This window comes from Schistocerca piceifrons, chromosome X (assembly GCF_021461385.2).
Source record: "Schistocerca piceifrons isolate TAMUIC-IGC-003096 chromosome X, iqSchPice1.1, whole genome shotgun sequence".
Lineage (NCBI taxonomy): Eukaryota > Metazoa > Arthropoda > Insecta > Orthoptera > Acrididae > Schistocerca > Schistocerca piceifrons.
This window is the reverse complement of record NC_060149.1, coordinates 849,636,919-849,661,651: the sequence shown is the minus strand read 5'-3', so window position 1 is coordinate 849,661,651 and position 24,733 is coordinate 849,636,919. Positions and strand designations below refer to the sequence as shown.

At 40.7% G+C, this 24,733-nt stretch overlaps 1 protein-coding gene across 1 annotated transcript in view; it reads left to right on the top strand.

The window, feature by feature from the left end:
• LOC124721620 (protein C12orf4 homolog) overlaps positions 1-24,733 on the top strand; it is a 145,090-nt gene that overhangs the window by 52,686 nt on the left and 67,671 nt on the right. Inside the window, exon 7 of the mRNA XM_047246679.1 lies at positions 12,365-12,522. Coding sequence (XP_047102635.1) covers positions 12,365-12,522 — 158 coding nt within the window. The remainder of the gene's footprint in view (positions 1-12,364; positions 12,523-24,733) is intronic.

The following is a 24,733-nucleotide window of genomic DNA, read 5'->3' as shown; positions in this document are numbered from 1 at the left end:
GACAGACATCATTCGTTCCAATGTGCACCACAATCTGCAGTTGGTTTCACCCTGTTCTGTCAGTGGCTACTGGAATAGCCTCTTCAGCATGTTTAATGAGGCCCCGAGGCATACACCCTGAGTACACCTGGTGTCCTTTCCTTTCTTGCTGCCATTTCCCTAAGGGGTACCATCATTTACCATATGTTTGAACTGCCAACAATTTATAGACCCCTACCTTTTTGCATTTGCCACCTCCTGACACCAGACGAAACAGGTTTCCCCAAAACAGATGAAGTGAGTTCCACTGGCGTGGTTTCAGTTTCAATGGAAGACAGCACCTCATACTTGTTGGTTAGGGGGATTGGTGCAACACCCTGAATCCTCCCTGGTCCCTATCCACTCTATACAGGATGCCTAGTCAAAAGGTAAGCAAACCACAGCCTCATGAGCAAGGGAATTTGCCAGAAGTTTGCTCGACTTTCTCATTATGAGTTGGTAATAGTAGTTCTCCACTTGCAACAATTCGTGGGTAACCACTTGCACTGTTGGCATGTCTGACGCAGTAATGTGTCATGGCAAGAACATTCTGTATGTCTTATCCTAATTAAGTAATTAATTTGTTAGGCACTGGGATAAATAAAGTAAAAGGAGCTGCTGCGACAAGCTAATCATAAGTGTTGTGGATTGATTAGAATTGTGCACAAGTATTAGTGCAGAATGAGGATGGTGTTGTAATAAATGTATCAATGGTTTCCTGACTTTAAATCAGAACATTTGCCTGTCATTATACACATCTTAAAACAACATTTATGAAAATTTGATTACGGGATCCTATCATTTGCAGTGAAAAATAGATATTGTTGGCCATAAGAATGTTTTAAGTTGAGCACAATACTAACATGACAGATTCAAAAAGGGCAAAGGTTATCCACGTGCAGATTCTTGTAATAAGCGTTCAGGTGATTTAATGCTAGTATAATGAGCTTGGTGCATGAATAATGTAATATTAAAAATTACCAGGGTATCACAAAATAAATTCTTCAAATTTTTTACCAAGTCTGTTCAAAAACTTCTGGAACTTGGTCCACAAAATTTTTCAGCACTTGCATTTTACTTATTGTGCATGGTCTCCTTTGTAATAGTCTCCTCCACAGTTGATACACCACTCCTAATGCTGTTTCTACTTTTGGAAGCAGTCTTGGTATGATTCTTGATGGATCAAGTAAAGTGCCGGCTGCGAGTTTTCTTTCTTGTCTGTTGCTGCAAATCTTTGTCCTTTCAATGGGGTTTTCAATTTTGGAAATAAAAGGTCTGCAGGGACCAAGTCTGGAGAGTACGGAGGATGAGACAGCACAATGATTTAGTTTGCTGTGCAATAATCACACACCAATAGGGATGAATGTTCAGGTGCATTATCATGATGCTAGAGCCATGAATTTTCTTGCCACATTTCAGGCAGTTTCCTTCTCACATTTTCTTCCAGGTGTTGCAACATGTCCCAGTAGTGCCATCGATTAACAGTTTGTCCCTGTGGCATTAATTTGCTGTCTCATCACCAATTATGATTCTCTTAAGGAACATCTCGTTCACGTTTGCACGATCCAAAACATCTTCACAGACTGTGTGGCAAACTTGGTGGCGACACATGTATTCCAAGATGCTGTGTCAGGATTTCATGACATGATCCAACAGAAGTGTTACATTATTCTGCAATCTGTTAGACAGTCAGTCTTTGATTGGCATGCACAATTTTATTGACATTTCTGACATGACTGCCATTGATAGGTGTTAGTGTCCTGAGTGAGGGTCATCTTTAACTTCCATCTGGCCATTTTTAAACTGTGTGAACCATTTGCAACACAGAGTATGGCTTAAGCACTCATCAGTGTAGGCTTGCACTGTCTTGTGTGTGTCTCTGTAACGGTTTTCTTGAGTTTCACACAACATTTAATGGCAGAGGCTTTGCACCTCTAACTCTGCCATTTCAAAATTCGCAAACTGTGCACCACAACGTTCTACTCAATACAGCACTGAACAATAACAGACATACAACAATGAAACTTCCGGCAGTTACACGTGTGCATGGATGCCAACTGCATTTCACTCCAACACTCCATTGGTGCAAAATTATGAATGTTTCAGAGTTTTTTGAACAGATCTCGTATATAAGGCTCACAGCAATACAAAACACTTTGTTATAGTGTGTGAATTAATTTGTTGAGACTTCTCTGATGCTCTCATGATAAATGTATATACCTGGGATGGATTGTGTAGCTTTGCTCACCTGATAATCTGGCTTCAGTAGCTTAATTGTCACTCGATGTTGTTGTTCTTCCTATTGTGAAAATATCTTTTAGAAATATGTCATATAATTACACCACACTGCAGTAATTAACTACAGATTTCTTCATTTTTCTTCATAACCAATATTCATAGTATGATGATCAGTTTTGTTACAGGGAAGACAACATGTTAACCAGGTGTACAGTTACATTCATAGACACTGTCAAAAAGTTATCTAGCAGCATACTAATACATTGATTTACACCAATAGGTACAAATGTACATTTTTGACAGCTAAATAGCAAAATGGTCAACATTGACAGCTGGACCTGAACTGACTGACTATAGTGACACACAGATGTTGATATTTTGGATGACTACTGGTGATTGATTAAATCGTTGCATGATATGCCTACTTGTAGATATATAGAATTAAAATATGTTATTACATTTTTTATTAATATAAAAGGTAGCAAAATTAGAGGACACAAAACAACAGTAGGCACAAGAGCAAGTATGTTTAACTATGAGCTGTATAACCAGAAAAAAAAGCCCAGATTAGAGGTACTATTTTATGAAAAGATTTCAATTTAGATGGGGATTCCCAAAACCCAGCATAAAGTTTACAGAAGGTGAAATTTTCGAAATTGAATAATTAACAGAGTTTGATAGGGAATTAAAATAAAGTCATAAAACTGTGATTGTGATGCCTCTGCTGCATGGGAGTGAAACCTTGGTTCTCACAGAATGATAAGAGCAAATTACAGGCAGATGAAATGAGAGTTCTAAGAACACTGAAAGCTGGCATACACCAGGAACAGAGTAGGAATGAACAAATTAGAGAAGAACTGAACATTGAATGGATGAACAACACGACAGAGAGATACTAAAACAGGTGGAAAGACCATGTGAGCAGAATGCCAAAGGAAAGACTGATGAAACAACTGTCAAGATACAGGCCAGGAGGAGAGGGAGGAGGGGAGGAGGAAGAAGAAGAAATTCTGGTAGGCCCAAATGAGATGGGCTCAACAATAACCTTTGAAGATTGTAAGGGGGCCTGCAATCCCTCACCCAACGATACACACACATTTTTGCCTCACAAAGTTTGATGGTAGGCAAAATCCATTGAGTCCGGACGGAACTGCATGGCACTCATTGTGACGTACTGGTTGAGTGAGTCTCACTGCCATGGGTTGACCCTCAGAAAAACATTACCGATCTGTAGGAACTGGAAAATATAGCATCTGATTTTTTGCAAAATTTGTGTCTGTTTTTGTCTTCTGCAAAATGTGCATCTTTTTTGCAAAATTTGTCTCAATTTTTTAGTTTCCAAGAGATTAGATTCACAAATTTCAAGGTGAGGACAGACAAAGCCATTAATCTTTTAAATTGACTGAAAAAAAGTGCTGCTTGGGAACTCTGTGACCAGAATGTTTACTTTTGCAAAAACTTCAGCACCTTTTTCTTCCAAAATGGTCTTTTTCTCGTTTTGGCTGTATTTGAGCTTTCAAAAATGATTGTTCTGTCGAAAAGCAGCAGTATTTTCCCACCTGTGAATTGAATGTGTCTCCAATTTTAGATGTTACTGGACATTATTTGCCATTTCCCACTCAATTCAATGTTTACAAGATATGCAGACTATTAATTTTGACCTTTCGTGAGTGTTCATAGCCATGTGGCCCATGCTCGACAATGCTGCATATAGGACTGACGGGGCAGTTAGCCTAGAAATAGAACCGAACATATGGTAACTCTCTTTTAATGTTAGGTGAAGAATTTCAGCATAGTCAAAAAACCTTACAGATTGTGTTTTTCAGTCACTGTAGTGCAGAGTGTGGGCGCTATAGGCTATAGTGGCAGATGGCCACAGGCATAAACAAACTAAAATTTTGACCACCATAGGGGAGACGTGTGGTGTGGGGAAACGAAGCCCCACCTCTCTTTCGCAGTTCAGTAGCCTATAGCAGAACTGACACATTGTCACAAGGTTCACTGATCACTGGTGTTGTAAGGCTCTTAATCAAAATCCGTGATGGACCAGGACTAGTGGCTTCACTTATTTCAAAATAAGAAAAGGAAATAACGAGCAATGTAAAACAAAAAACATTTCAGAATGGTTACCGTACAATTGCTTGTTGATGTTAGCAAAGTATTGTGAATGAGGTAGTTCAGGCCCAACTTCTTACAGTATTTGACGCAACCCGAGTTCAAAATATGTGCCACTTTAAAAATGTAAACATTATACCATATTCTTAGCTTTATCTCAAACAAACATATGCATTTCTTTGTTACAAAATGCTATGTCCCACAGCTGAGTACTGTGTTGGTTTATGCAGTGTGTATCTTAAACAGACCATTCAACTGCCCACAGTGCACTGATATGTTATTACGTTCGTACCCTTTTTATTTTGAAAACAGGTTCTTATACATTATATTTCCAAATTCGGCTTCATCAGATGATCTACAATACCAGTAGCTATAAAGCGGTTAAATTTTTGCTATTTATATGTAGAGAATAAAGCTATTTAAATGTATCTATGATAAAATAGTTCATCTGAATACAATTCATTACAAAATAGCATCTATTAAGTAATTTTGTGTTTTCACATTTTGAGGCAAAATTCGCATCTGTTTCACATTTATCACAAAATGCAAATTATTCTGGTCCCTACTGATTTATGGCAAATGATATTCCAGACAGTGCTTTATAGGCTAGCCATTGGGTTGCAGTAAGGATTGTGTGTAATGCAATACCAAAAATACTGGCCTGTGATGAGATTAACTGAAACTATAAACGTGAGATGAAAGTAGTTTCTGCCTCAAAATTGTGTTTAATGAGGATATATTAGTCAAACAGTGTAAAACATCATGGTATTATTTATTGCAAAACCCTTTTATCATTGTGTTGAACATGTTGAGCAGCTGAATCCTGATTAGAAATGACTCTTGAAGCAGCTAAATCTGATTAGCCTTTATCTATTATGCCACAGTCACATCAAAACTAAAGTTAGGCTCCCATTTCAGTTAGTAACTAATGATGTGATATTTATTGGGAGTGTTAAAAGATGGAACAGGCACTTTGCCTAATCCCTGGAGGTGGTGGTGGTTGTGATTTTGGAAACAATCATTATTTTATATTCGAACTTTCTGGAACATGAAAATTTTGAGCTTGAGTAACTTTTTAAATAGGAAGTTTTTGGGAAAAAAATGTTTAGGGCGAAGAGGAGAATTAACCAAATTTAGAAACACACAGCTATTTGCTCACTGAAATTTTCACATTAGTGATTTCTGTGGATCATAAATAACAAATATGCTTTTAAACAAAGTATTTCCAGAAGAACCAAATGTTCTATTATCATTAGTATTCTGAAAGCTATCTAGTGAATTATAAAGTTTAATTAAAATAAAGTACGATTAAGGAATTATCAATTTTATGTAATTATCATGTACGTGCAGTTATGAAAAAGAGATCAAGTAAAATGGGGGGGGGGGGGGGGTAGATTAATAAGTGGGATGATGCCAACTTCGTTACATTGCACAGCTATTTTATGATACTGTCTTTCTTCTATTACCTCGAATTTCTAAGGCACCCACAATAGTCAACAATACTCAAGAATAAGTCGAACAAGTATATTGTACTGTTGTGGGTGAATTATCTTTCAGTAGGATTCTTCTGATAAATCTTACTAGCATCTGCCTTGTCATGGCGGTGTATATATGGTTGTCACTTAGTTACTGTGGACACATACTCGTAGGTACTTGATGGTTGTGACTTATTCCAGTGATTCTTCACCAGTTGTATAGTCAAGTGATACCAAGTCTTTACTCTTACTTACGCAGATTACATTATACTTATTTGTGTTTTTGATTATCTACAAGTTTTTGTGCAAAGTGTAGATCATCTGCTAGTCCCCCATCAGTTCAGAACAATTCCTGAACAGTTTCAACACTATGTGCAAAACAGTTTCATCAACCTCAGAGCTATAAATGTTTTGTGAGAGACAGTTTATGTATAACACAGCTAGTAAAGGTACTGATATGTATCCTTGAAGTACACTGAATGCAAATTTGCCTATGACAAAATCTTCCCATGAATAATGATGTACTCAATTCAGTTTGCTTGGAAGTCTTCAGTTCAATCACTGGGCCCACATTTGAGAGGACAGCACTTCAAATCCCCCTGTGGAATTCAAGATTTAGATTCTTGAACAGTTTCCTTAAATAGTATAAGACAAATGTGAGAATTGTTCCTCTGTCAGAGAAAGCCTATTTCCTTCTGCATCCTTTCCCAATCAGAGCTTGTACTTGTGTAGAGTCTCTAATGAATCCATTGTTGATGGGCTGTTAAACCGTAATGTTTCTTTAGTTGACTTGTTCAGTATTTGGTAAGCATGTATTTTATTTGTAAGCTGAAATGTGGAACTGAATCTTTCGTATCCCTCCTGGAAGGCAGTGCGTGGATCTGCTCCTGTAAATGAAGGGTAGGACGAATGTAGGAAGTGAGTTGGAGCAGGAAAAGGTAAAACATGTCGCTACTGCTTGTCAAATTATAGATTGAGATTTTCACTCTGCAGTGGAGTGTGCGCTGATATGAAACTTCCTGGCAGATTAAAACTGTGTGCCGGACCGAGACTCGAACTTGGGACCTTTGCCTTTCGCAGGCAAGTGCTCTACCAACTGAGCTACCCAAGCACAACTCACGTCCTGTCCTCACAGCTTTACTTCTGCCAGTACCTCATCTCCTACCTTCCAAACTTTACAGAAGCTCTCCTGCGAACCTTCCAGAACTAGCACTCCTGAAAGAAAGGATATTGCGGAGACATGGCTTAGCCACAGCCTGGGGGATGTTTCCAGAATGAGATTTTCACTCTGCAGCGGAGTGTGCGCTGAGTCTCGGCCCGGCACACAGTTTTAATCTGCCAGGAAGTTTCATATCAGCGCACACTCCGCTGCAGAGTGAAAATCTCATTCTGGAAACATCCCCCAGGCTATGGCTAAGCCAGGTCTCCACAATATTCTTTCTTTCAGGAGTGCTAGTTCTGCAAGGTTTGCAGGAGAGCTTCTGTAAAGTTTGGAAGGTAGGAGACGAGGTACTGGCAGAAGTAAAGCTGTGAGGACGGGACGTGAGTTGTGCTTTGGTAGCTCAGTTGGTAGAGCACTTGCCCGCGAAAGGCAAAGGTCCTGAGTTCAAGTCTCGGCCTGGCACACAGTTTTAATCTGCCAGGAAGTTTCAAATTATAGATGTTTATTATAGGCAAAAACAAGTTAATAAATGGTTACATAACTTTACAATGATGAGCAAGCATTAGACCCGTCGTAAGTAGTGTAAAGTCTCTATATGAATCAAAGCGTCCCGGCCGTCTACTCTTGATTAAATGGGCTGACTCCAAAGCGATGCTTGTAGAGCTCCACAGCGCCGGCTAGAGGGTGCTGTCGTCGGTGTCTCGTAGTGCAAACTTATGAACTTGGACCTACGCCGTGGCATCATTGCTATCGATACCACAGAATCAATGGCTTTTCAGCCATCAGTAAATATTTTTTTGTGAACAGACAAGTTGAGTTCCACACATGTGTTGCTTACTGAATCCATGCTGATTCCAGCAATGTGCTTTCACTCCAAAAAAATCATCTTAAACAGGCAAAAAGTATGTTCCGTAATTCCATGGGAAACAGATGGGTAACATAGTTCCATATACTTATCCTGCAACCCTTCTTAAAGACTGCAACAACCTATACTGTTTTGAGGGTAAGTTCTTCTGTATGTTCAATTCAGAATGTAGCCAGGTACTCCATATGGTCCAGTGGCCTTTCTTCTATTGATATACATCAGTTGCTTTTCATTTTCTCATTCAATTATTTCTTTGTCATTTTTACAACCACGTGTTGGTTGAAATTCGGAACTATGCTCTCATCTTTGGTAAAACAATTTTAAAATTACAAAATTGTTTATTTCAGCCTGAATTGTATTGTCTGTATTTTTGGTGCCATTGTGCTCAATGAGAATTTAGATGGACTACTTTGATCCCTTGACTAATTTTTATGAAAGAGTAAAACTTGTTATTGTTTTTTCAATATCTTCTCCATTGCTTTTGTAGGAGAATTGTGCTGACCAGTCCTTAATTGATAAAGTATTTGTTTTTGAAATAGTCATTCCATAGCTACACTTTGTTTTTATTTATTTATGTTCAGGGGACAAACAAACTGATGATAACTCTCCATATGAGAGAGGGAGCAAAGAGAAAAAAACTGAAATTGGATGCAGTGACTTCTTTCTTATTCTTAGCAACTAAAAAGATAGGCAATAAAATAAAAACAAAATGTAGCTGTGGAACTTCTATTTCCAGAACAAAAAGGTATTAAGTTTTGTTGTCAGTCTGTTGGGTAAGGTTTTTGCCAACTGGCTTATTGCTCAGTGTGCAGTTTTTAAGCTGTTCATTCCCTCTCCATGTTCACTGGATGAAATATTCTAACAGTGGTTGAAAATGGTAAACAAATGCTTCCTATTGTGGATTATTGAATATGTTGAATGCAAATAGTTTATTTCTGTGAGAAAGAAGTCACTGCACCCAACATCAGTTTTCTGTCTTTGTTCTTTGTCTTGCAGATTTATCATCAATTTATTTGCTCCCTGAATGTGATCATTAAAAGTTTTAGTGGCTTCCTGTGTCTGTAAATGCAGAAAAATTGTCCAAATATGGAGAAGTGAAGGTTGACAATTCCAGTTACATATGCTGCAAATTTATAGTGGATTCATTTTATATAACTGTTCTTCTCGTGAGGAATGTGGGTATTGTTTATCATCAGTGTTTTCACTCATTCGTTAATGTGCCAGTAGTAAAGGTACAATGAATTGAAATTAGTTGTGTTCCCTGGTATACCACCACATGGTTATATTTCAATGTGGAATGTGTTACTTCTTATTGTTGTATTTTCATTGCACAAATATGTCATCTGATTGAACTGTTTATTTGCATAATAAACGTGTATTTTCCATCTATCAGTGGGATGTCTGTTGTTACAATGATATTAGGCTACCACATAGATCATGCCAGTGTGGTGCACATGCCACTTCTGCTTCAGTTTTTCATGGGACTTAGCTCCATTGCTGGAAGACAGTTTTAAAAGTGAGAAAAAGATTCAGGAGGTAGTTATAAAATGAATTAAAGAGTAGGTAGTTGTCATCTTGCTACAGGTAGTTCTGTTTTTTCTTAACACTGGAGAAATTCTGTGATAATACCACCACCACCACCACCACCACCACCACGACCACACAGGCACAAGTAACTGGTTTGACAACTACCACATGTACTTATTATTTTGCCTGCAAATGCTCAACCAAATATGCAGTAGCCAATGGGTCAGCCACTGATCATAATTTATCATAGGCAGATTGCAGTATCAGTATTTGTAACTTGACTGCAACATTATAGCAAATGTCACTGATACACACCATATAAGGGAAGACTGTGTTCCACTGGATATCCTCACCAGATTTTTATATGAAAGAGATTCATGTACAGGGATTTTAATCCGCATATGAGAAAAAAAAATAGATATATATAATTTTTTCTTTTTTTTTCCGCTGAGACCAAAATAGTTCAAAATAGTGGTACCATGAAATCTTGAGCAGTAGGGCCTTTTGAAGATTTTCTTTGAGTAACAAGTCATTTTGCAAGAAGAAGAAATTACCCAGTTTCCTGTAGTCATGCCACAACTGGAAGTTTGTATTGTAGAGATCATTGTGGAAAATCTGATTAAAAATTGATGGGAGGAGAGGACTCAAAAATTAAGGATTACTTTTCATGAGAACAGTCCAAAGTTTGGCAAATTATTGTTTCAATGTAAAATTAGGGGATTAAAGTAGAAACTGGTGTCACCTGCCCACCACCTGGACCCAAGAGACTCAAATGTACCCACTATCATACTTAGTGTGTTAAACTGTTTACCTGAAGAACTATTTCAGACTGTTCATATTAGTGACTTACATGAAACGAAGTACTTTCTGCAAAGACATAAATAAAGTTTTTGTGAACTAGGAAACTAAGTGGACAGCCAAAAGTAAAATGGAGTATAAAATACCAATAATACCTTGCATCGTTTAACATGTCTAATTAATTAAGTGTGTAGTGTCAGATATGTGTAAATGACTGTGTGTGTTCTATGAGATTTACGTGACATGATTGGAAAGATCAGTTAAGAATTGCATCTTCTAAAGATTTTATATATAGTACTATTTCATTTCAGTTTATGTAGAAAACAAGTTTATTACTCAGCAAAGAGAACTGAAGATGTGGCCAGGGTGAGAAAACTGTCACATTTATAGTGTACACTCTGGTATGCTTACAAGCGAGCACTGTCACATGCTACACATATATAGGGTGGTCAGAAACAGTCTGAAAAGCATGTAATGGTGTAGCAGGGCAGGCTGTCCTGAGAAATGATTGTTCAGAAAAAATTACATTCATTGCACAGTTTGAGCTAATTATCATTGAAGTTAGCCAATAAGTCCATTGTGTGCACAAATTCAAGCTGTCTGACAGAGATGGTGTTGCCAGACTTGTTCTTTGTTTGGTTTCCCAAAACTGAGCAAGAGAGTGATACAAAAATTGGGCATGGGATGGTAGTGAGGATTGCACCCAAGCCGAAGGCTGAGCAGACTCATGCACTATCATCTACACTATAACAAATTACACTAATTGTATCTGACGGGCTGCTTGAATTTGCATGCACATTGGCCTATTTGGCTAAATTCAATGCTAATTAACTCATAAATGGTGCAACATACCGACTTTTTTCTTAACAATTATTTCTCAGCACGACCTACCTTGCAGCACCCTTATAAGCTTTTCAGACTGTTTCTGACCACCCTGCATATACTCTACAGGATGACATATCCCTTTAGACTATTTTCACAATGATGTCTCGTTTTCTAATGTCACAGCAGATAAAGCACGCGCTCCCCCCCCCCCCCCCCCCCCCTCCGGCTCTGAGAGCAAGATGCTTTATGTTTTAATACAATGAATCTCTTATTGTTTCTTAGGTTCCAAATTGGTTCTACGGGATGGTATGACAGCAGTCAAATGGAAAAAATCCATTTTCCTTCTAAATTTTATCAATTTAATGAACAGCTTTTCTTAGATCTGGCTCATAATGGGTGTTATTCCTTACCAGCCAGGAATGTATTTTACTTTTTAGTCTACTAGAAGGTGGTGGTTTATTCTCCTGATTTTTGAGAGTTGGAAAATTGTCGAAAAGGCTGTAATTTTAGGAGATAATCCTAGAATAAGCCGAGTCTCAACATTTTTCTTTTTTTCTTCGTCCTCCCCCCCCCCCCCCCACCCACCCTTGGTTCCATTGTGGACTGTGAGTACACTGGCTAATCAAACAGTATCCAGAACCAAAACCAAACAACAGCTGTATTTCAGTAAGTTCCTCTAAATTATTTAAAAAAGAGAAAAATAAATAAGAGTTGATTAAAATATTGCTGTTCTTTCATAAATAAATAATAAAAAAAAAATAAAGATCAGTTTAAAAGGAGCCTGAAAGACTTACTAGTGGCCAACTCCTTCTACTCCATTGATGAATTTTTTAATACAAACAAATGATGTATTGTATATATTCATACTATTAGTATTGTTATTTCAGCTTAAAAAGAAAGTGACATGTTCCACATCCATGAGGATCTCCTCAACACGGATCTATGGAATGAAAAACTAATCTAATCTAATCTACAAGATTCCTCTGTGCCCTTGCTAGTTCAGAAGTCCAGTTATGTGCAACAAGAGCTGTGATATCTTTGCAATGTTGATATTAATTGTTCATAATTTTGCAGAAATTGCTGCCAGATGACTCTGAAATGCCATGTCTTTGCCTTTCTTGTCGTCTATAAATTTAGTGTTATTAACTGAAAGCCATTGGCACTGTCCATGAAAATATTTTGCTCTACAAGGTAACAAGGCACACCAGTTTGCACTGGAACATAGCCGTACCTAGCCATATGGTCCTCTGCAGCTGGGTCTATTGGTTGCTTTGTCCAGTAATAATTACCTCACTGTCCTGTATATTTTGAAAACTATATGTTATAAATACTTCATTACAGAGCTCACTGGGGTCTGCCAGCAGTCAACAGATTTCCATTTTCCATCAGTGGATGAGCAGCTAGAGAAAATAAAGGAAGAAGTTAAAGAAGTTGTATCTTGGCGTAATGCGCATTGGAGTCATGATCACTTAGGGACACTAACATCTACAGAACAGATGGTATGTGATATGCTTAAATTTTGTTAATACCTGATATCTTTCTGGGATGGACTATCATTGGCATATAACTACTTTTGTGGTTTTCTTTTATGTTTTGGCCTTGTCAGTCATGAACAAATGTCCTGCTCTCTCTTAAGTATAGTCATTTCCTTTCCTGTTCCACTGGCAAAGACAGTGAAAGAAAAATAATTGTCTACATGCCTCTGTATGAACCCTAATTCCCTTACCTTGATGGTCCTTACACACAATATATATTGTCAGCAGTAAACTCTTTCCATAGTCAGTTTCAAATGCCAGTCTCCAAATTTTCTCAATAGTAGTTCACAACAAGAAGTCGTCTTCCCTCTAGGAATTCCTATTCGGGTTCACAAAGCATCTCTAATACTCGCATGTTGACCGAACTTACTGGCAACAAATCAAGTGGCTCATGTTGGAGTTGCTTCAGTGTCTTCCTTAATCTGATCTCGTGGTGGATCCCAAACACTTGAGCAGTTCTCAAATATGGGTCAAACATAATTTTTTATATGTGGTCTCCAATATAGATGATCTACACTTTCTTAAAATCCTCCCAATAAACTGAAGTTCTCCCTTACTACTTATTGATTTGCAAAATTGCAGCTAGATATTTAATCAATGTAACTGTGTCTAGCAGCATACTGCTAATGCGGTATGTGAACATTACAGGGTAGTTTTTGGATAATCATCTGCATGCACTTAAATTTTTCCACATTAAGAGAAAGCTACTGTTCTTCACACCAACAAGAAATGTGTCTAGGTCATCATTTATCCTCCTACAGTACTCAAGGGTGACACTTTCTCGTACACCACAGCATCATCAGCAAACAGCAGCAGCAGGACATCACATGAGAAAAGGCAAGCTTAATTTTGCAAAAGAGATAATTTCTAAATCTTTTGTCTGAACGAAATTTATTGTATTCGAACTACCCAGAATACATTCAAGAATTCTGCAGCAAATTGATGTTATGGATAATGCTCTGTAATTTTGAGAGTCCATTCTTTCACCCTTCCCTATACACAAAAGAAACCTGTGCTTTTTTCCACTTACTTGGGACTTCACACTGGGTGAGAGATTCACGATAAATGCAAGCTATGTAAGATCTCAATACTTCATAGTACTGTCTGTAAAACCAAACTGGGATTCCATCCAGACCTGGGAAATTACTCATTTTCAGCTCTTTCGGTTGCTTCTCTACACCAGGGATCCATAATACGAGGGTTGGAACTTAAATAGTGGCAACTATTTATTCACAACTGATACAAAAGAGTTACATGTTTGCGCCTGTTACTGTCCTTCAAAGTAGTCACCAGCATTGTGTAGAACCCGTTGCCAGTGATGTGGAAGGCGTAATATACCATTAGCAGAGCCTGTTCTGTTGATGGTGCGAATGGAGCGGTCTACTGCATATCGAACCTCTGGAACAGTTCTGAAGCAAATGCCACGAAGTGGTTCCTTCATCTTCGGAGTCAAATCAGTCACAAGGGCTTAAGTCTGGGGAGTATGGTGGATGGTACAGTACTTCCCAGTCCCATTGACTGAACAGAGCAGCCACAGCTTGCGCTGTATGCGCCCGTGCATTGTCGTGCAAAATGATGGGTGGGTTGCACAGAAAGTGAAGCCGCTTCTTTCGCAAAGCTGGTTGCAGGTGATGCTCCAAAAACGAACAGTAATACTGTGCCCTGATGGTCTGCTGTGGAGTAATGCAATGCATTAGGATAACACCATCACAGTCATATATGAGAATCACCATACTTTCGTATTTCACGGCAACCCATAATGACGCCATTCGTTGGATTGGTGTTTCAGTTTTGGCTTGTACGATGTGGCCCATGTCTCATCCAGTGTTACGATATGGTGTAAGAAAGCCTCTCCTTCGCACTCGTAGCGCTTCAAGTGCATCTGTGCAGCGTCATAACGCATCCATTTCTGCATTTCTGTCAAGTCATATGGAACCCACCGTGATGCAATTTTTCGCATGCCCAGGCATCCCTTCAGGATGTGAAGCACAGTTGTATGCGCTAATTCGGTTTCGTGGGTGAGCTCACGAATCATATGGCGTCGATCACTGTCCACTGATGCAGCCACAGCATGCACTACTTCTTCAAACACACTAGGACGACTTGCCCGATGCATGTCTACCACAGTTTGCCGACCACTTTTTTCGCTTTGTGATAGATGGCACTGTAATAGTCACAAACATATGGCTCACAATTTTAGACGAACAGTTGGTAACAGGTAGGTTTTTTAAAATTAAAATACAGAACATAGGTGCATTTGAACATTTTATTTCGGTTGTTCCAATATGATACATGTACCTTCGTGAACTTATAATTTCTGAGAATGCATGCTGTTACAGCGTGATTACCTGTAAATACCACACAAATGCCACATAAATGCAATAAATGCTCAAAACGATGTGTGTCAACCTCAATGGATTTGGCAATACGTGTAACGACATTCCTCTCAACAGTGAGTAGTTCGCCTTCCATAATGTTCGCACATGCACTGACAATGCGCTGACACATGTTGTCAGGCGTTGTCGGTGGATCACGATAGCAAATATCATTCAACTTTCCCCATGGAAAGAAATCTGGGGACGTCAGATCCAGTGAACGTGTGGGCCATGGTATGGTGCTTTGACGAAGAATCCACTTGCCATGAAATATGCTATTCAATACTGCTTCAACTGCACGCAAGCTATGTGCTGGACATCCATCATGTTGGAAGTAAATCGCCATTCTGTCATGCAGTGAAACATCTTGTAGTAACATTGGTAGAACATTATGTAGGAAATCAGCAAACATTGCACAATTTAGATTGCCATCGATAAAATGGGGGCCAATTATCCTTCCTCCCATAATGCTGCACCATACATTAACCCGCCAGGGTCGCTGATGTTCCACTTGTCGCAGTCATCGTGGATTTTCCGTTGCCCAATAGTGCATATTATGCCGGTTTACATTACCGCTGTTGGTAAATGATGCTTCGTCACTAAATAGAACGCGTGCAAAAAATCTGTCATTGTCCCATAATTTCTCTTGTGCCCAGTGGCAGAACTGTACATGACGTTCAAATTCCTGGTGCATAGAAATATGGTACGGGTGCAATCGATGTTGATGTAGCGTTCCCAACACCGATGTTTTTGAGATTCCCGATTCTCGCGCAGTTTGTCTGTTACAGATGTGCGGAGTAGCCGCAACAGCAGCTGACACACCTACTTGGGCATCATCATTTGTTGCAGGTCGTGGTTCACGTTTCACATGTGCCTGAACACTTCCTGCTTCCTTAAATAACGTAACTATCCGGCGAACGGTCCGGACACTTGGATGATGTCATCCAGGATACTGAGCAGCATACATAGCACACGCCCGTTGGGCATTTTGATCGCAATAGCCATACATCAACACGATTTCTGCTTTTTCCGCAATTGGTAAATGGTCCATTTTAACACAGTAATGTATCACGAAGCAAATAGCGTCCGCACTGGAGGAATGTTACGTGATACCACGTACTTATACATTTGTGACTATTACAGCACCATCTATCACAAAGCGAAAAAAGTGGTCCAGCTAAAACATTAATATTTCTTTATGTACTACGTGAATATGTGATAAAAAATGGAGGTTCCTATTTAAAAAAACACAGTTGATATCCGTTTGACCTATGGCAGCGCCATCTAGCGGGCTAACCATTGCGCCGTCTGGTTCCCCCCTTCAAGCTAAACAAGTTTCGTTCCTTGTAGTTTTTGTGTTTCATGCTCATTTTGTGAGATATTTAGCCCGATCACGATCAATGGACCACCCTGTATAGTGCACTGCGACTATCCCAGGCATGTGTCAAAATTAAAGTTCACACATGAACCACACTTCACAATAGCAGTGTCCTCGCTGGGGGAACTGCGGAACTCAGATGTCATCTGTGTTGCCAGTTGCCGCGGTTGTTGGCACATTCTTTTGGCTTCAATTAGAACAAACCGTGGAGATGATGGGATTTCATGCACTGTCCAACTGGTAGTCATTATCAGGGTTCAACAGATTATCTGCCAGGCGTATTTCCTTGTATTCTTTAAAAATGTAGTCTTAAAAATATGTAACTGTGGTCAGAGTCGCAGTTCTGGCATACCAACCAAACTTCTGAAAAGTGTGGAAAATTTGACAGAGACTATAGAGAAATGACTGTAACTTATGTTCTGACGGAGGGAGAATTGTGAAACTGGTGATTTTCAAATGATATGTGACATGTCCATATTCAGACAGTGTAGAAAATTAAGGTTAGTGACCTTGACCTTTGACTCTGAATGTTTTGAAACATGTCACTTTCAAAATTAATGAAAACAATATAGGTGCATCCTCACATTACATTATAAAGCATAGTGAAAAATCGACTTGAGATGGCTTTTGGATTAGGAGATATAAATTAATACTGTGTGATGCAATAAAGTAATACAAATTGTATGCAGACTCCATCAGAATGACATAAAGCACTGAAAGGAATGTTAACTGTTGAAGGAGGTTATGCATTAGCAATGCACAATAAGGTAGCAATGTCAACAGGTCAGCAGCAATCATTTGTAATATGCAAGGTAACAGACTATGACCTCTGACCTTCAATGAAGCAAAGCATCACATAATCATCCCAGCCAAACACGTGTGGAAGACATCGCAAACTGGCTCAGATTTATACAAACAAAGTTGATGACAAATGTATCATCAAGACTTACCTTACCTCAACACTGGGTAGCAAGATATAACACTGTTTGTGCATCTTTTGGTGGAAGGACTTATGCTTAGCCTGTTGCCGTTCTCACATAATGTTTTGTAAGTATGTGCTTCTTGACAACAGTAAAGGAATCAAGTGTTTCGGGGTATACAAATGAAGGTGAAGGGTCTTGAGGATGTAGGTTGCTAATTTTAACCATGCTGTTTATCATCATTAACATTCGAAAATTGTACAAGCCACCAGTGACCTTTGTACCTGAATGCAAAAATTCTGTTATCTCACTTAGGTATTAGTCTTGTTGGATCGGGTGTGAAAGAGGCATTTCTGTTGTGTTGCTTGGATGGTGTTAAGGGCAGTGGAAATAACACAGTTTAACATAAGGGTATCTGCAATAGGGTGAATCTGTACAAACTGTTCTTGAACGAGAGATTTTTTTCAACATACTCACTTTTAGTTTTATGATTAAAGTGACACCCTGTAATGTTCTCACAACACCAGTCAGAAAATTGTCTGGGTGTCATTATGTGAGAGTTTTAGATGCACTGCAGACTGGCATGGGCAGCAAGTCTCTTGATGGTACCACTGATACAATCACACGGTCCTTTGCCATTCCGATGATGAAAAGATGAAAGATATGGGTATAAAATTCGTAAGATTTTTGTACTAGGCTGCTGTATCATCTTCCAGTCCTCTTGTCAGAGTGCATTTACACAACACAAATAGTAGTTAACAATTAAGTTCCTGTCTTTGAAGTGAACAGAAATGTAAGTCCAGTGGACTGTAAAACATGGAAAACTAAATCCCAATTTCTAGTCAGTGTATTGGTTCATGAGGAATTGAATGTCTAGTTACACATCAATTAGGGTTGGGCCAAAGTACCCAAGTCCAGGAAGTCCATGATGTAGAGGCCAAGTCTCAATGTAGCTCGAAGATAACTGGATGCCCAGTGACAGAATGGGAGAGAAAATTCTCATCAGTAGGTAGGCTGGCATTGGACAACAGATCATGGGCTGACTGCAGGAAAGCTTCTGGATGAAGAATCACAACAGCAGTCAGTGCAATTGCCAAGAGAACTTCCCTTGCTTTCTTCAGCTGTGTGCCAGCCTAAATGTTGCTGAAGCATCAGGATAATGTGGGACATATTTTTGAGCTTGTGATCCTGTGGAAGTGAGTAGGTGTGTGGTGACTGCAGCCCCTTGTACCGAGCCCACTGCTGCCTGAGCTCTTAAATTGCAGAGTTGTTTCCTCACCAATGTGGCTCCTGTGACTTGTGGCATAGGCCACCTGCAATGTAGTGCTGTTATGCTGGAGGGCTATGAGTCTCAAGAGGTTCGTATAAGCAGTTGCCAGCAGATAGCACACTCCTGGGTATGTCATTAAAGAATGTTTACCGGAGCCATTCTCACATATTAACAGATAAACATTTTGGCTGTGCAGGATTAAAAATGACCTGATCAAGACAGTGTTTATACATGTTGACAGTTGGCATCATGTGTCAACACTTCCAATCTGGAGGTTTCCAACATGAGCTTCTCATGTTGGTAAATACTACAAAAACACACACTATGGGTACCAGTTGCACCAGCCAGCACAGTCTTCTTGGGTCTCAACTAGCAAAATTTGGATAATCGTATTTTCAGTCCTGAATGTTAATGTTTGAATGCTTGATGCAACTCACCCACATTTCCCAGCACTAGTCATTTTTGTTTACAAACTGGAACCATTTTCCTTAACAGAAACAAAATCCTCCTTCCTAGGCAAAGAGCAACTTATATCTTCTCTGTTGTTGAATTCTGTGACAGGGTTCTTAATGTGTTAAATTAGAACACTTCTTGGGTATCGGATTAGGAATTGGTAAGATACCTAGTTTTTTGATTAATTTGAAACTGTCAGAATTCAGTCTCTATTTAACTTTCCGTTATTTCCACATTACTGCTTTCAGGCCTGCTGGCTATCTTCAGATCATTTGTTACAGTTAATTAGTAACATGTTGAGTATGGAATTGAAAATGAAGTTTATGTATAATCGTGACAAGCTTCATACGCTATATGCTGTTTCAGAAAATACTGTTTTGTCTATATGGATAATTTGAAAATGGGTTCACGTAGCCCAAAACTAGTTGTCAGTTAAACAGAAAGTGAATCTTGCAACTTCCACTGTTCCAATGTTGAACTGGTTAACACAAATTGCTGTCCTGCAATTAATTCACCATATTGCAAATTCATAAATTGTTTAATTTTAGCGACTGCCCAACTCAGATGATCCAGTTGCTGACCAGTTCAAAGAAAACTTACCTATCATATCAAATAGGTACCCCACTCATACAATTATAGTTCATAGTGACTTCTACCTACTGTCAGTATGCTGGCAAAAATACAAATCTGGTGGTAGGTATAAAACATTAGAAAACATACCAAGTGCTTTTTCCAAATATTATTTTGAGTAGTTAGTTAAGGAGCTCACTAAAAGTGTAAATTGTTTCAAAAACATATTTCAACACTTACCAACAAATAATCTTGAGCTGATAGAGAGCATCTTGAGGGACACAGTAATTAGTAACCACAAGGTCATTTGAGTGAGACTGACCACCACAACATCCAAATCCACCAAAAATATATGCAAAAGTCTCTCTTAGGTTGGTGCATAAGTTAATAGTGTTCTTCTATAAGTTTAATAACGATAACATATACACATAATGACCCCCCAGGGGGCATGCCGCTCTTTGGTGGGTTCGTGCTTGTCTACCACGGGGCCCCAGTCTTTGAAGCATCTTTTCCCTTCCTTCCTGCATGTCTGTCCTATTGCAGTTCTTTTTCCCTTCCCTTGGGAAACATGTCTGGGCTGTTTTTGGAAATGTAATCTGCAGTTTTGGTAGTCAGTATCAGAATAGAATGAAATTTTCACTCTACAGTGGGGTGTGCACTGATATGAAACTTCCTGGCAGATTAAAACTGTGTGCCGGACCGAGACTCGAACTCGGGACCTTTGCCTTTCGTGGGCAAGTGCTCTACCAACTGAGCTACCCGAGCACAACTCACGCCCTGTCCTCACAATTTTAATTCCGCCAGTACCTCATCTCCTACCTTCCAAACTTCACACAAGCTCTCCTAAGCCATGTCTCCGCAATATCCTTTCTTCCAGGAGTGCTAGTTCTGCCAGGTTCGCAGGAGAACTTCTGGGAAGTTTTGGAAGGTAGGAGACGAGGTACTGGCAGAATTAAAGCTGTGAGGACGGGGTGTGAGTCGTGCTTGGGTAGCTCGGTTGGTAGAGCACTTGTCCGCGAAAGGCAAAGGTCCCGAGTTCAAGTCTCGGTCCGGCACACAGTTTTAATCTGCCAGGAAGTTTCAGTATCAGAATACTCTCCACTGCTCCTTGTTTTCTTCCTTTGTTCACCTTCTCCTATCCTTCCTCTGCTTCGGCATTTGAGGGCCCTCATTTTCTTCCTCCCTGTGTGCTCCGGAAGGCCGGCCCATGCCTCTGACATGTGACAGGTGACTGGGTAACGTGTAATTCCCTGCCCCTTGTCGACGGGTAGGGTTCACACAAACCCCCGGTACAGGCCGTACCTAGGGAGGAGTGATTGCCTGGGCTGTTACTTTCCTAAATTGCTGATTGGTCCCCCTGTCAGGTGTTTGGAAGGTGTGACCTGAAGGGTAAACAGCCACCTAAGGCAGGGGCGCCACTTCTGAAGGGGGCCCCCAGTTGGAAGGAGCACTCCATTGGAGACGCTGTCAATCATGGGGGATTTTATCATAATGGGCCAATCATCTTCACAGTCAACGGCTACGAAACATTAACAGAATGAGGCTAACGATTGAAAGACCCTCCCAGCTGCACCACAGTTCCTCGTGGTTTCATGTACTGAAGATGTTTTGTCCTTTGCTACGATTAATTTGTTTATTATTCAGAGAGGTGTTGATGCAGTTGCTGGTCTTGTGAAATCCTGCTCTCACTTATGCAATGGTACTTTGCTTTTCGAGACTACTTCTGATTCTCAAGTGCAACAACTGCTTGCAGCTTCGGTCCTCCGTGGCTATCCTGTTCATGTTGAGGCCCATCGAACACTGAGTTCTTCATGTGGTCTTATTTACACTAGGCTGCTCGATAGTTTGACCGAGGCAGAAATCCAAACATACCTCTCAGATCAGGGTGCCATTGACATCCATTGGGTGATGAAAAAAGTAGATCCCTCCTTAGTGCTCGCACGCACTCACTTTCACACTTTTGACAGAGTGGTTTTTCCATCAAAGATCAAAGCAGGTTATGAAGTTAAAACAATCAGACCGTACATTCTGAACCCAATGCGCTGCTACCAGTTTCATCATTACAACCACACTTGAGAGTCCAGTTGACACCCAGCCAAACATGTAACCTGTGGTAGGGATGCTCATGAGGATGATTGTCTGCCTCCTTCTCGCCACTGCATCAACTGCAATGGCGACCATGCTGCCTCCTCCTGTGATTGTCCCATGTATCTCGATGAGCGGACTGTCCAGGAAATCCGGCTGAAGGAAAAAGTTTCTTACCCAGTCGCTCGCAAGTTGTTGGCTAGATGGAAATCCTGCATTCTACTATCGGGCAATATCTCTCTCCGTGATCGACATGGCCACGCAGACATGCAACCTGAAATTTATCACCACTGTTGTGGAATCACCCAGTGTCATGGTAGCATTGCCGTCTCCTCCTCCAGCTGTGCAACACGCCACCAAACTTGCCTAACAGGGCAAAGTCACCAGCTACACTACTGGCAGGCCAGAAAGGACAGAAGGAATACTCCCTTGAAGACTTCCTAAGTGCCTCCAGCCAATCAACGCTTGAGTCTTCCTCTGTTAACCGGAAAGGCTTGAAAAAGTCAAAGGCAAATGGTCCTCTCCTTCACTGACTCGAAGAGCCCCTTCGACAGTGTCACCATGTGATACCATCGCTTGGCTGATCTCCGTGTCGCTGGTACACACCACCGACTGTTTTTGTGCCCTGGACTCCGCAGGCCAACAGCAAACGAATATCGATGCTTCTGTAGACCACATGGAGCAGGATCCTCCTGCCTCCGTGCCCTGTAGCAGTGAGTCTTCAAAGGCTGTCACTTGGCAGCCACCAAGGTCACACCCCTTCAATTTTCCCTCATCATGACTCTCCTCCCATGGAACTTTCACGGACATTGATCCAACAAAGAGGATTTACAGCTGCTCTTTGAATCACATTGTCCATTTGTTGTCTGCCGTCAGGAAACAAAATTGCATCCTCAAGACTGCTCTGAGCTCTCGCACTTCTTCCCAGTCAGTTTTGACCTTCCCCCCCACAAATGTCGGCATTCCATCTCATGTAGTCGTCATGCTTCTCATACAGGATAATGTTCAAACTCAACCCATCTCTCTGACTACCTGCCTTCAAGCTGATGCAGTTCGCCTTTGTCCTTCTGTCATTCAATTTCACCAGGACAGACTTCCTCCAGCTTGTTGGGCATCTGCCTCACCCCTTTTGCTGCTTGGTGACTTTAATGCACACCATACCCTTTGGGCTTCTCCCAGAACCTGTCTGAGAGGTGCCCTCTTGGTTGACCTTATCAATCAATTTAACCTCTTCTGCCTTAACACAGGAGCACCTGCCTTCCTTTCTGACTCCTCGCGCACCTATTCCCATTTGGACCTATCCTTCTGCACTGCCTAGCTTGCCCATCATCTTGAGTGGTCTGTTCTCTCTGACACATAATCAAGTGACCATTTCCCGTGTGCTATCTGTTTGTTGACTCCTACCCCAATCACATGCACATCCAATTGCAGGCCAACTGGAAGCTTTACTCCTCCTTGGCAACCTTTGATGAACATCATTTCCATATTTCCCCTTATCACTGCAGAATGTTCATTTCCTTACACTTACTCTTTCGTACACCGTGTCCCACTCTCTTGGTGGACTGAGGGGTGCCGTGACGAAATTCGTGCTCACCATGTTTTTAACCGTCATCCTATGATGGCAAACAGGCAAAGTGCATTCATTATAAACAGTTACGTACACAGTGTCATTGCGTTCGTGGGATAGCAAAAAAGCTAGCTGGATTTCATTCACTAGTTCTTTAAACAGTTCCACACCCTCTTCCGTCATGTGGGTCAACCTCCAACGGCTCTCTGGGACCAAGATCCATTCCCCAATTTCCAGCCTGATAGTAGTGGACGATGTCATTGTGGCCCCTGTTGCTATGTCCAACATCTAGGCCCACCATTTTGCAGAGATTTTGAGCTGCTCCTACTGTCACCCTGCCTTCCTCCATTGGAAACTAGTGGAGTCATCTCGAACGATGTCTTTCTCTTCTCATAATCGTGAGTGCTACAATGCTGCCTTTACTATGAGGGGGTTTGATCATGCTCTCAGTCCATCCCGATCCTCTGCCCCAGGGACAGATGCTGTTCACATTCAGATGTTGCAGCATCTTCTATCGCGGGCAAGCACTTTTTGCTTGATACGTACAACCGCATGTTGCGCAGAGGGCACGTTTCACAGACACTGGCATGAACCCGTCGTCATCCCCATACCTAAGCCCAGTAAGGACAAACACTTTCCTTCTAGCAACCACCCCATTTCTCTCACCAGCTGTGTTTGCTAGGTGAGGGAACATGTGATTCATGCCCGGCTGGTGTGATGGCTTGAGTCTCACAATTTACCAACCACTGCACATTGTGGATTTTAAGCACAGCATTCTGCAGTTGATATTGTCATCACTTTGTCCACTCATGTCATGAATGGTTTTCTGCGGAAGTCCCAAGACTGTGTCCATATTTTTCATTTTGGAGAAAGCCCACGACACCTGCTGGAGCATTCGTATCCTCTGTACTCTCTCTATACATGGGGCTTTCATGGCTGCCTGCTTAGTTTCCTTCAGGAATTTTTAAGAGACCAAGTTTTCAAGCTATGTGTGGGTTCTGCCTTGTTGAACACTTGTATCCAGGAAAATAGTGTGCCTCAGGTTTCAGTCCTGAGCATTGTCCTCTTTGCTATCGCCATTAACAGTGGTCTGTCTCCTGCTGGGCATCTCCGGCTCCCTTGTTGTTGATGATTTTGCCATCTATTGCAGTTCTCCACAGACTTGTCTCATTGAGTGGCATCTTCAGTGATGTCTCGATCATCTTTACTCACGGAGCACTGACAATGACTTTCATTTTTCCACTGTCAAAACCATTTGTATGAATTTCTGGGTACTTCCTGGGGTGCAGATCGAACTACCCTTCTCCATTTGTACTGGTCCCTTGTCCGTTCGAAACTAGACTATGGGTGTTTCGTTTATGCATCTGCATGTCCGTCCCTCTCACACCGTCTCAATACTATCCACCATTGTGGCATATGTTTGGCTACTGGCACCTCTTGCACTAGCTCGGTTAAATTCTGTATACAGAAGCTGCCAGACTGCTGCTGTCCTACTGCGATGACTTTCTCCTCAGCAGATATGCATGCTGTTTGTCTGCCACGTGTGGCTATCCATCC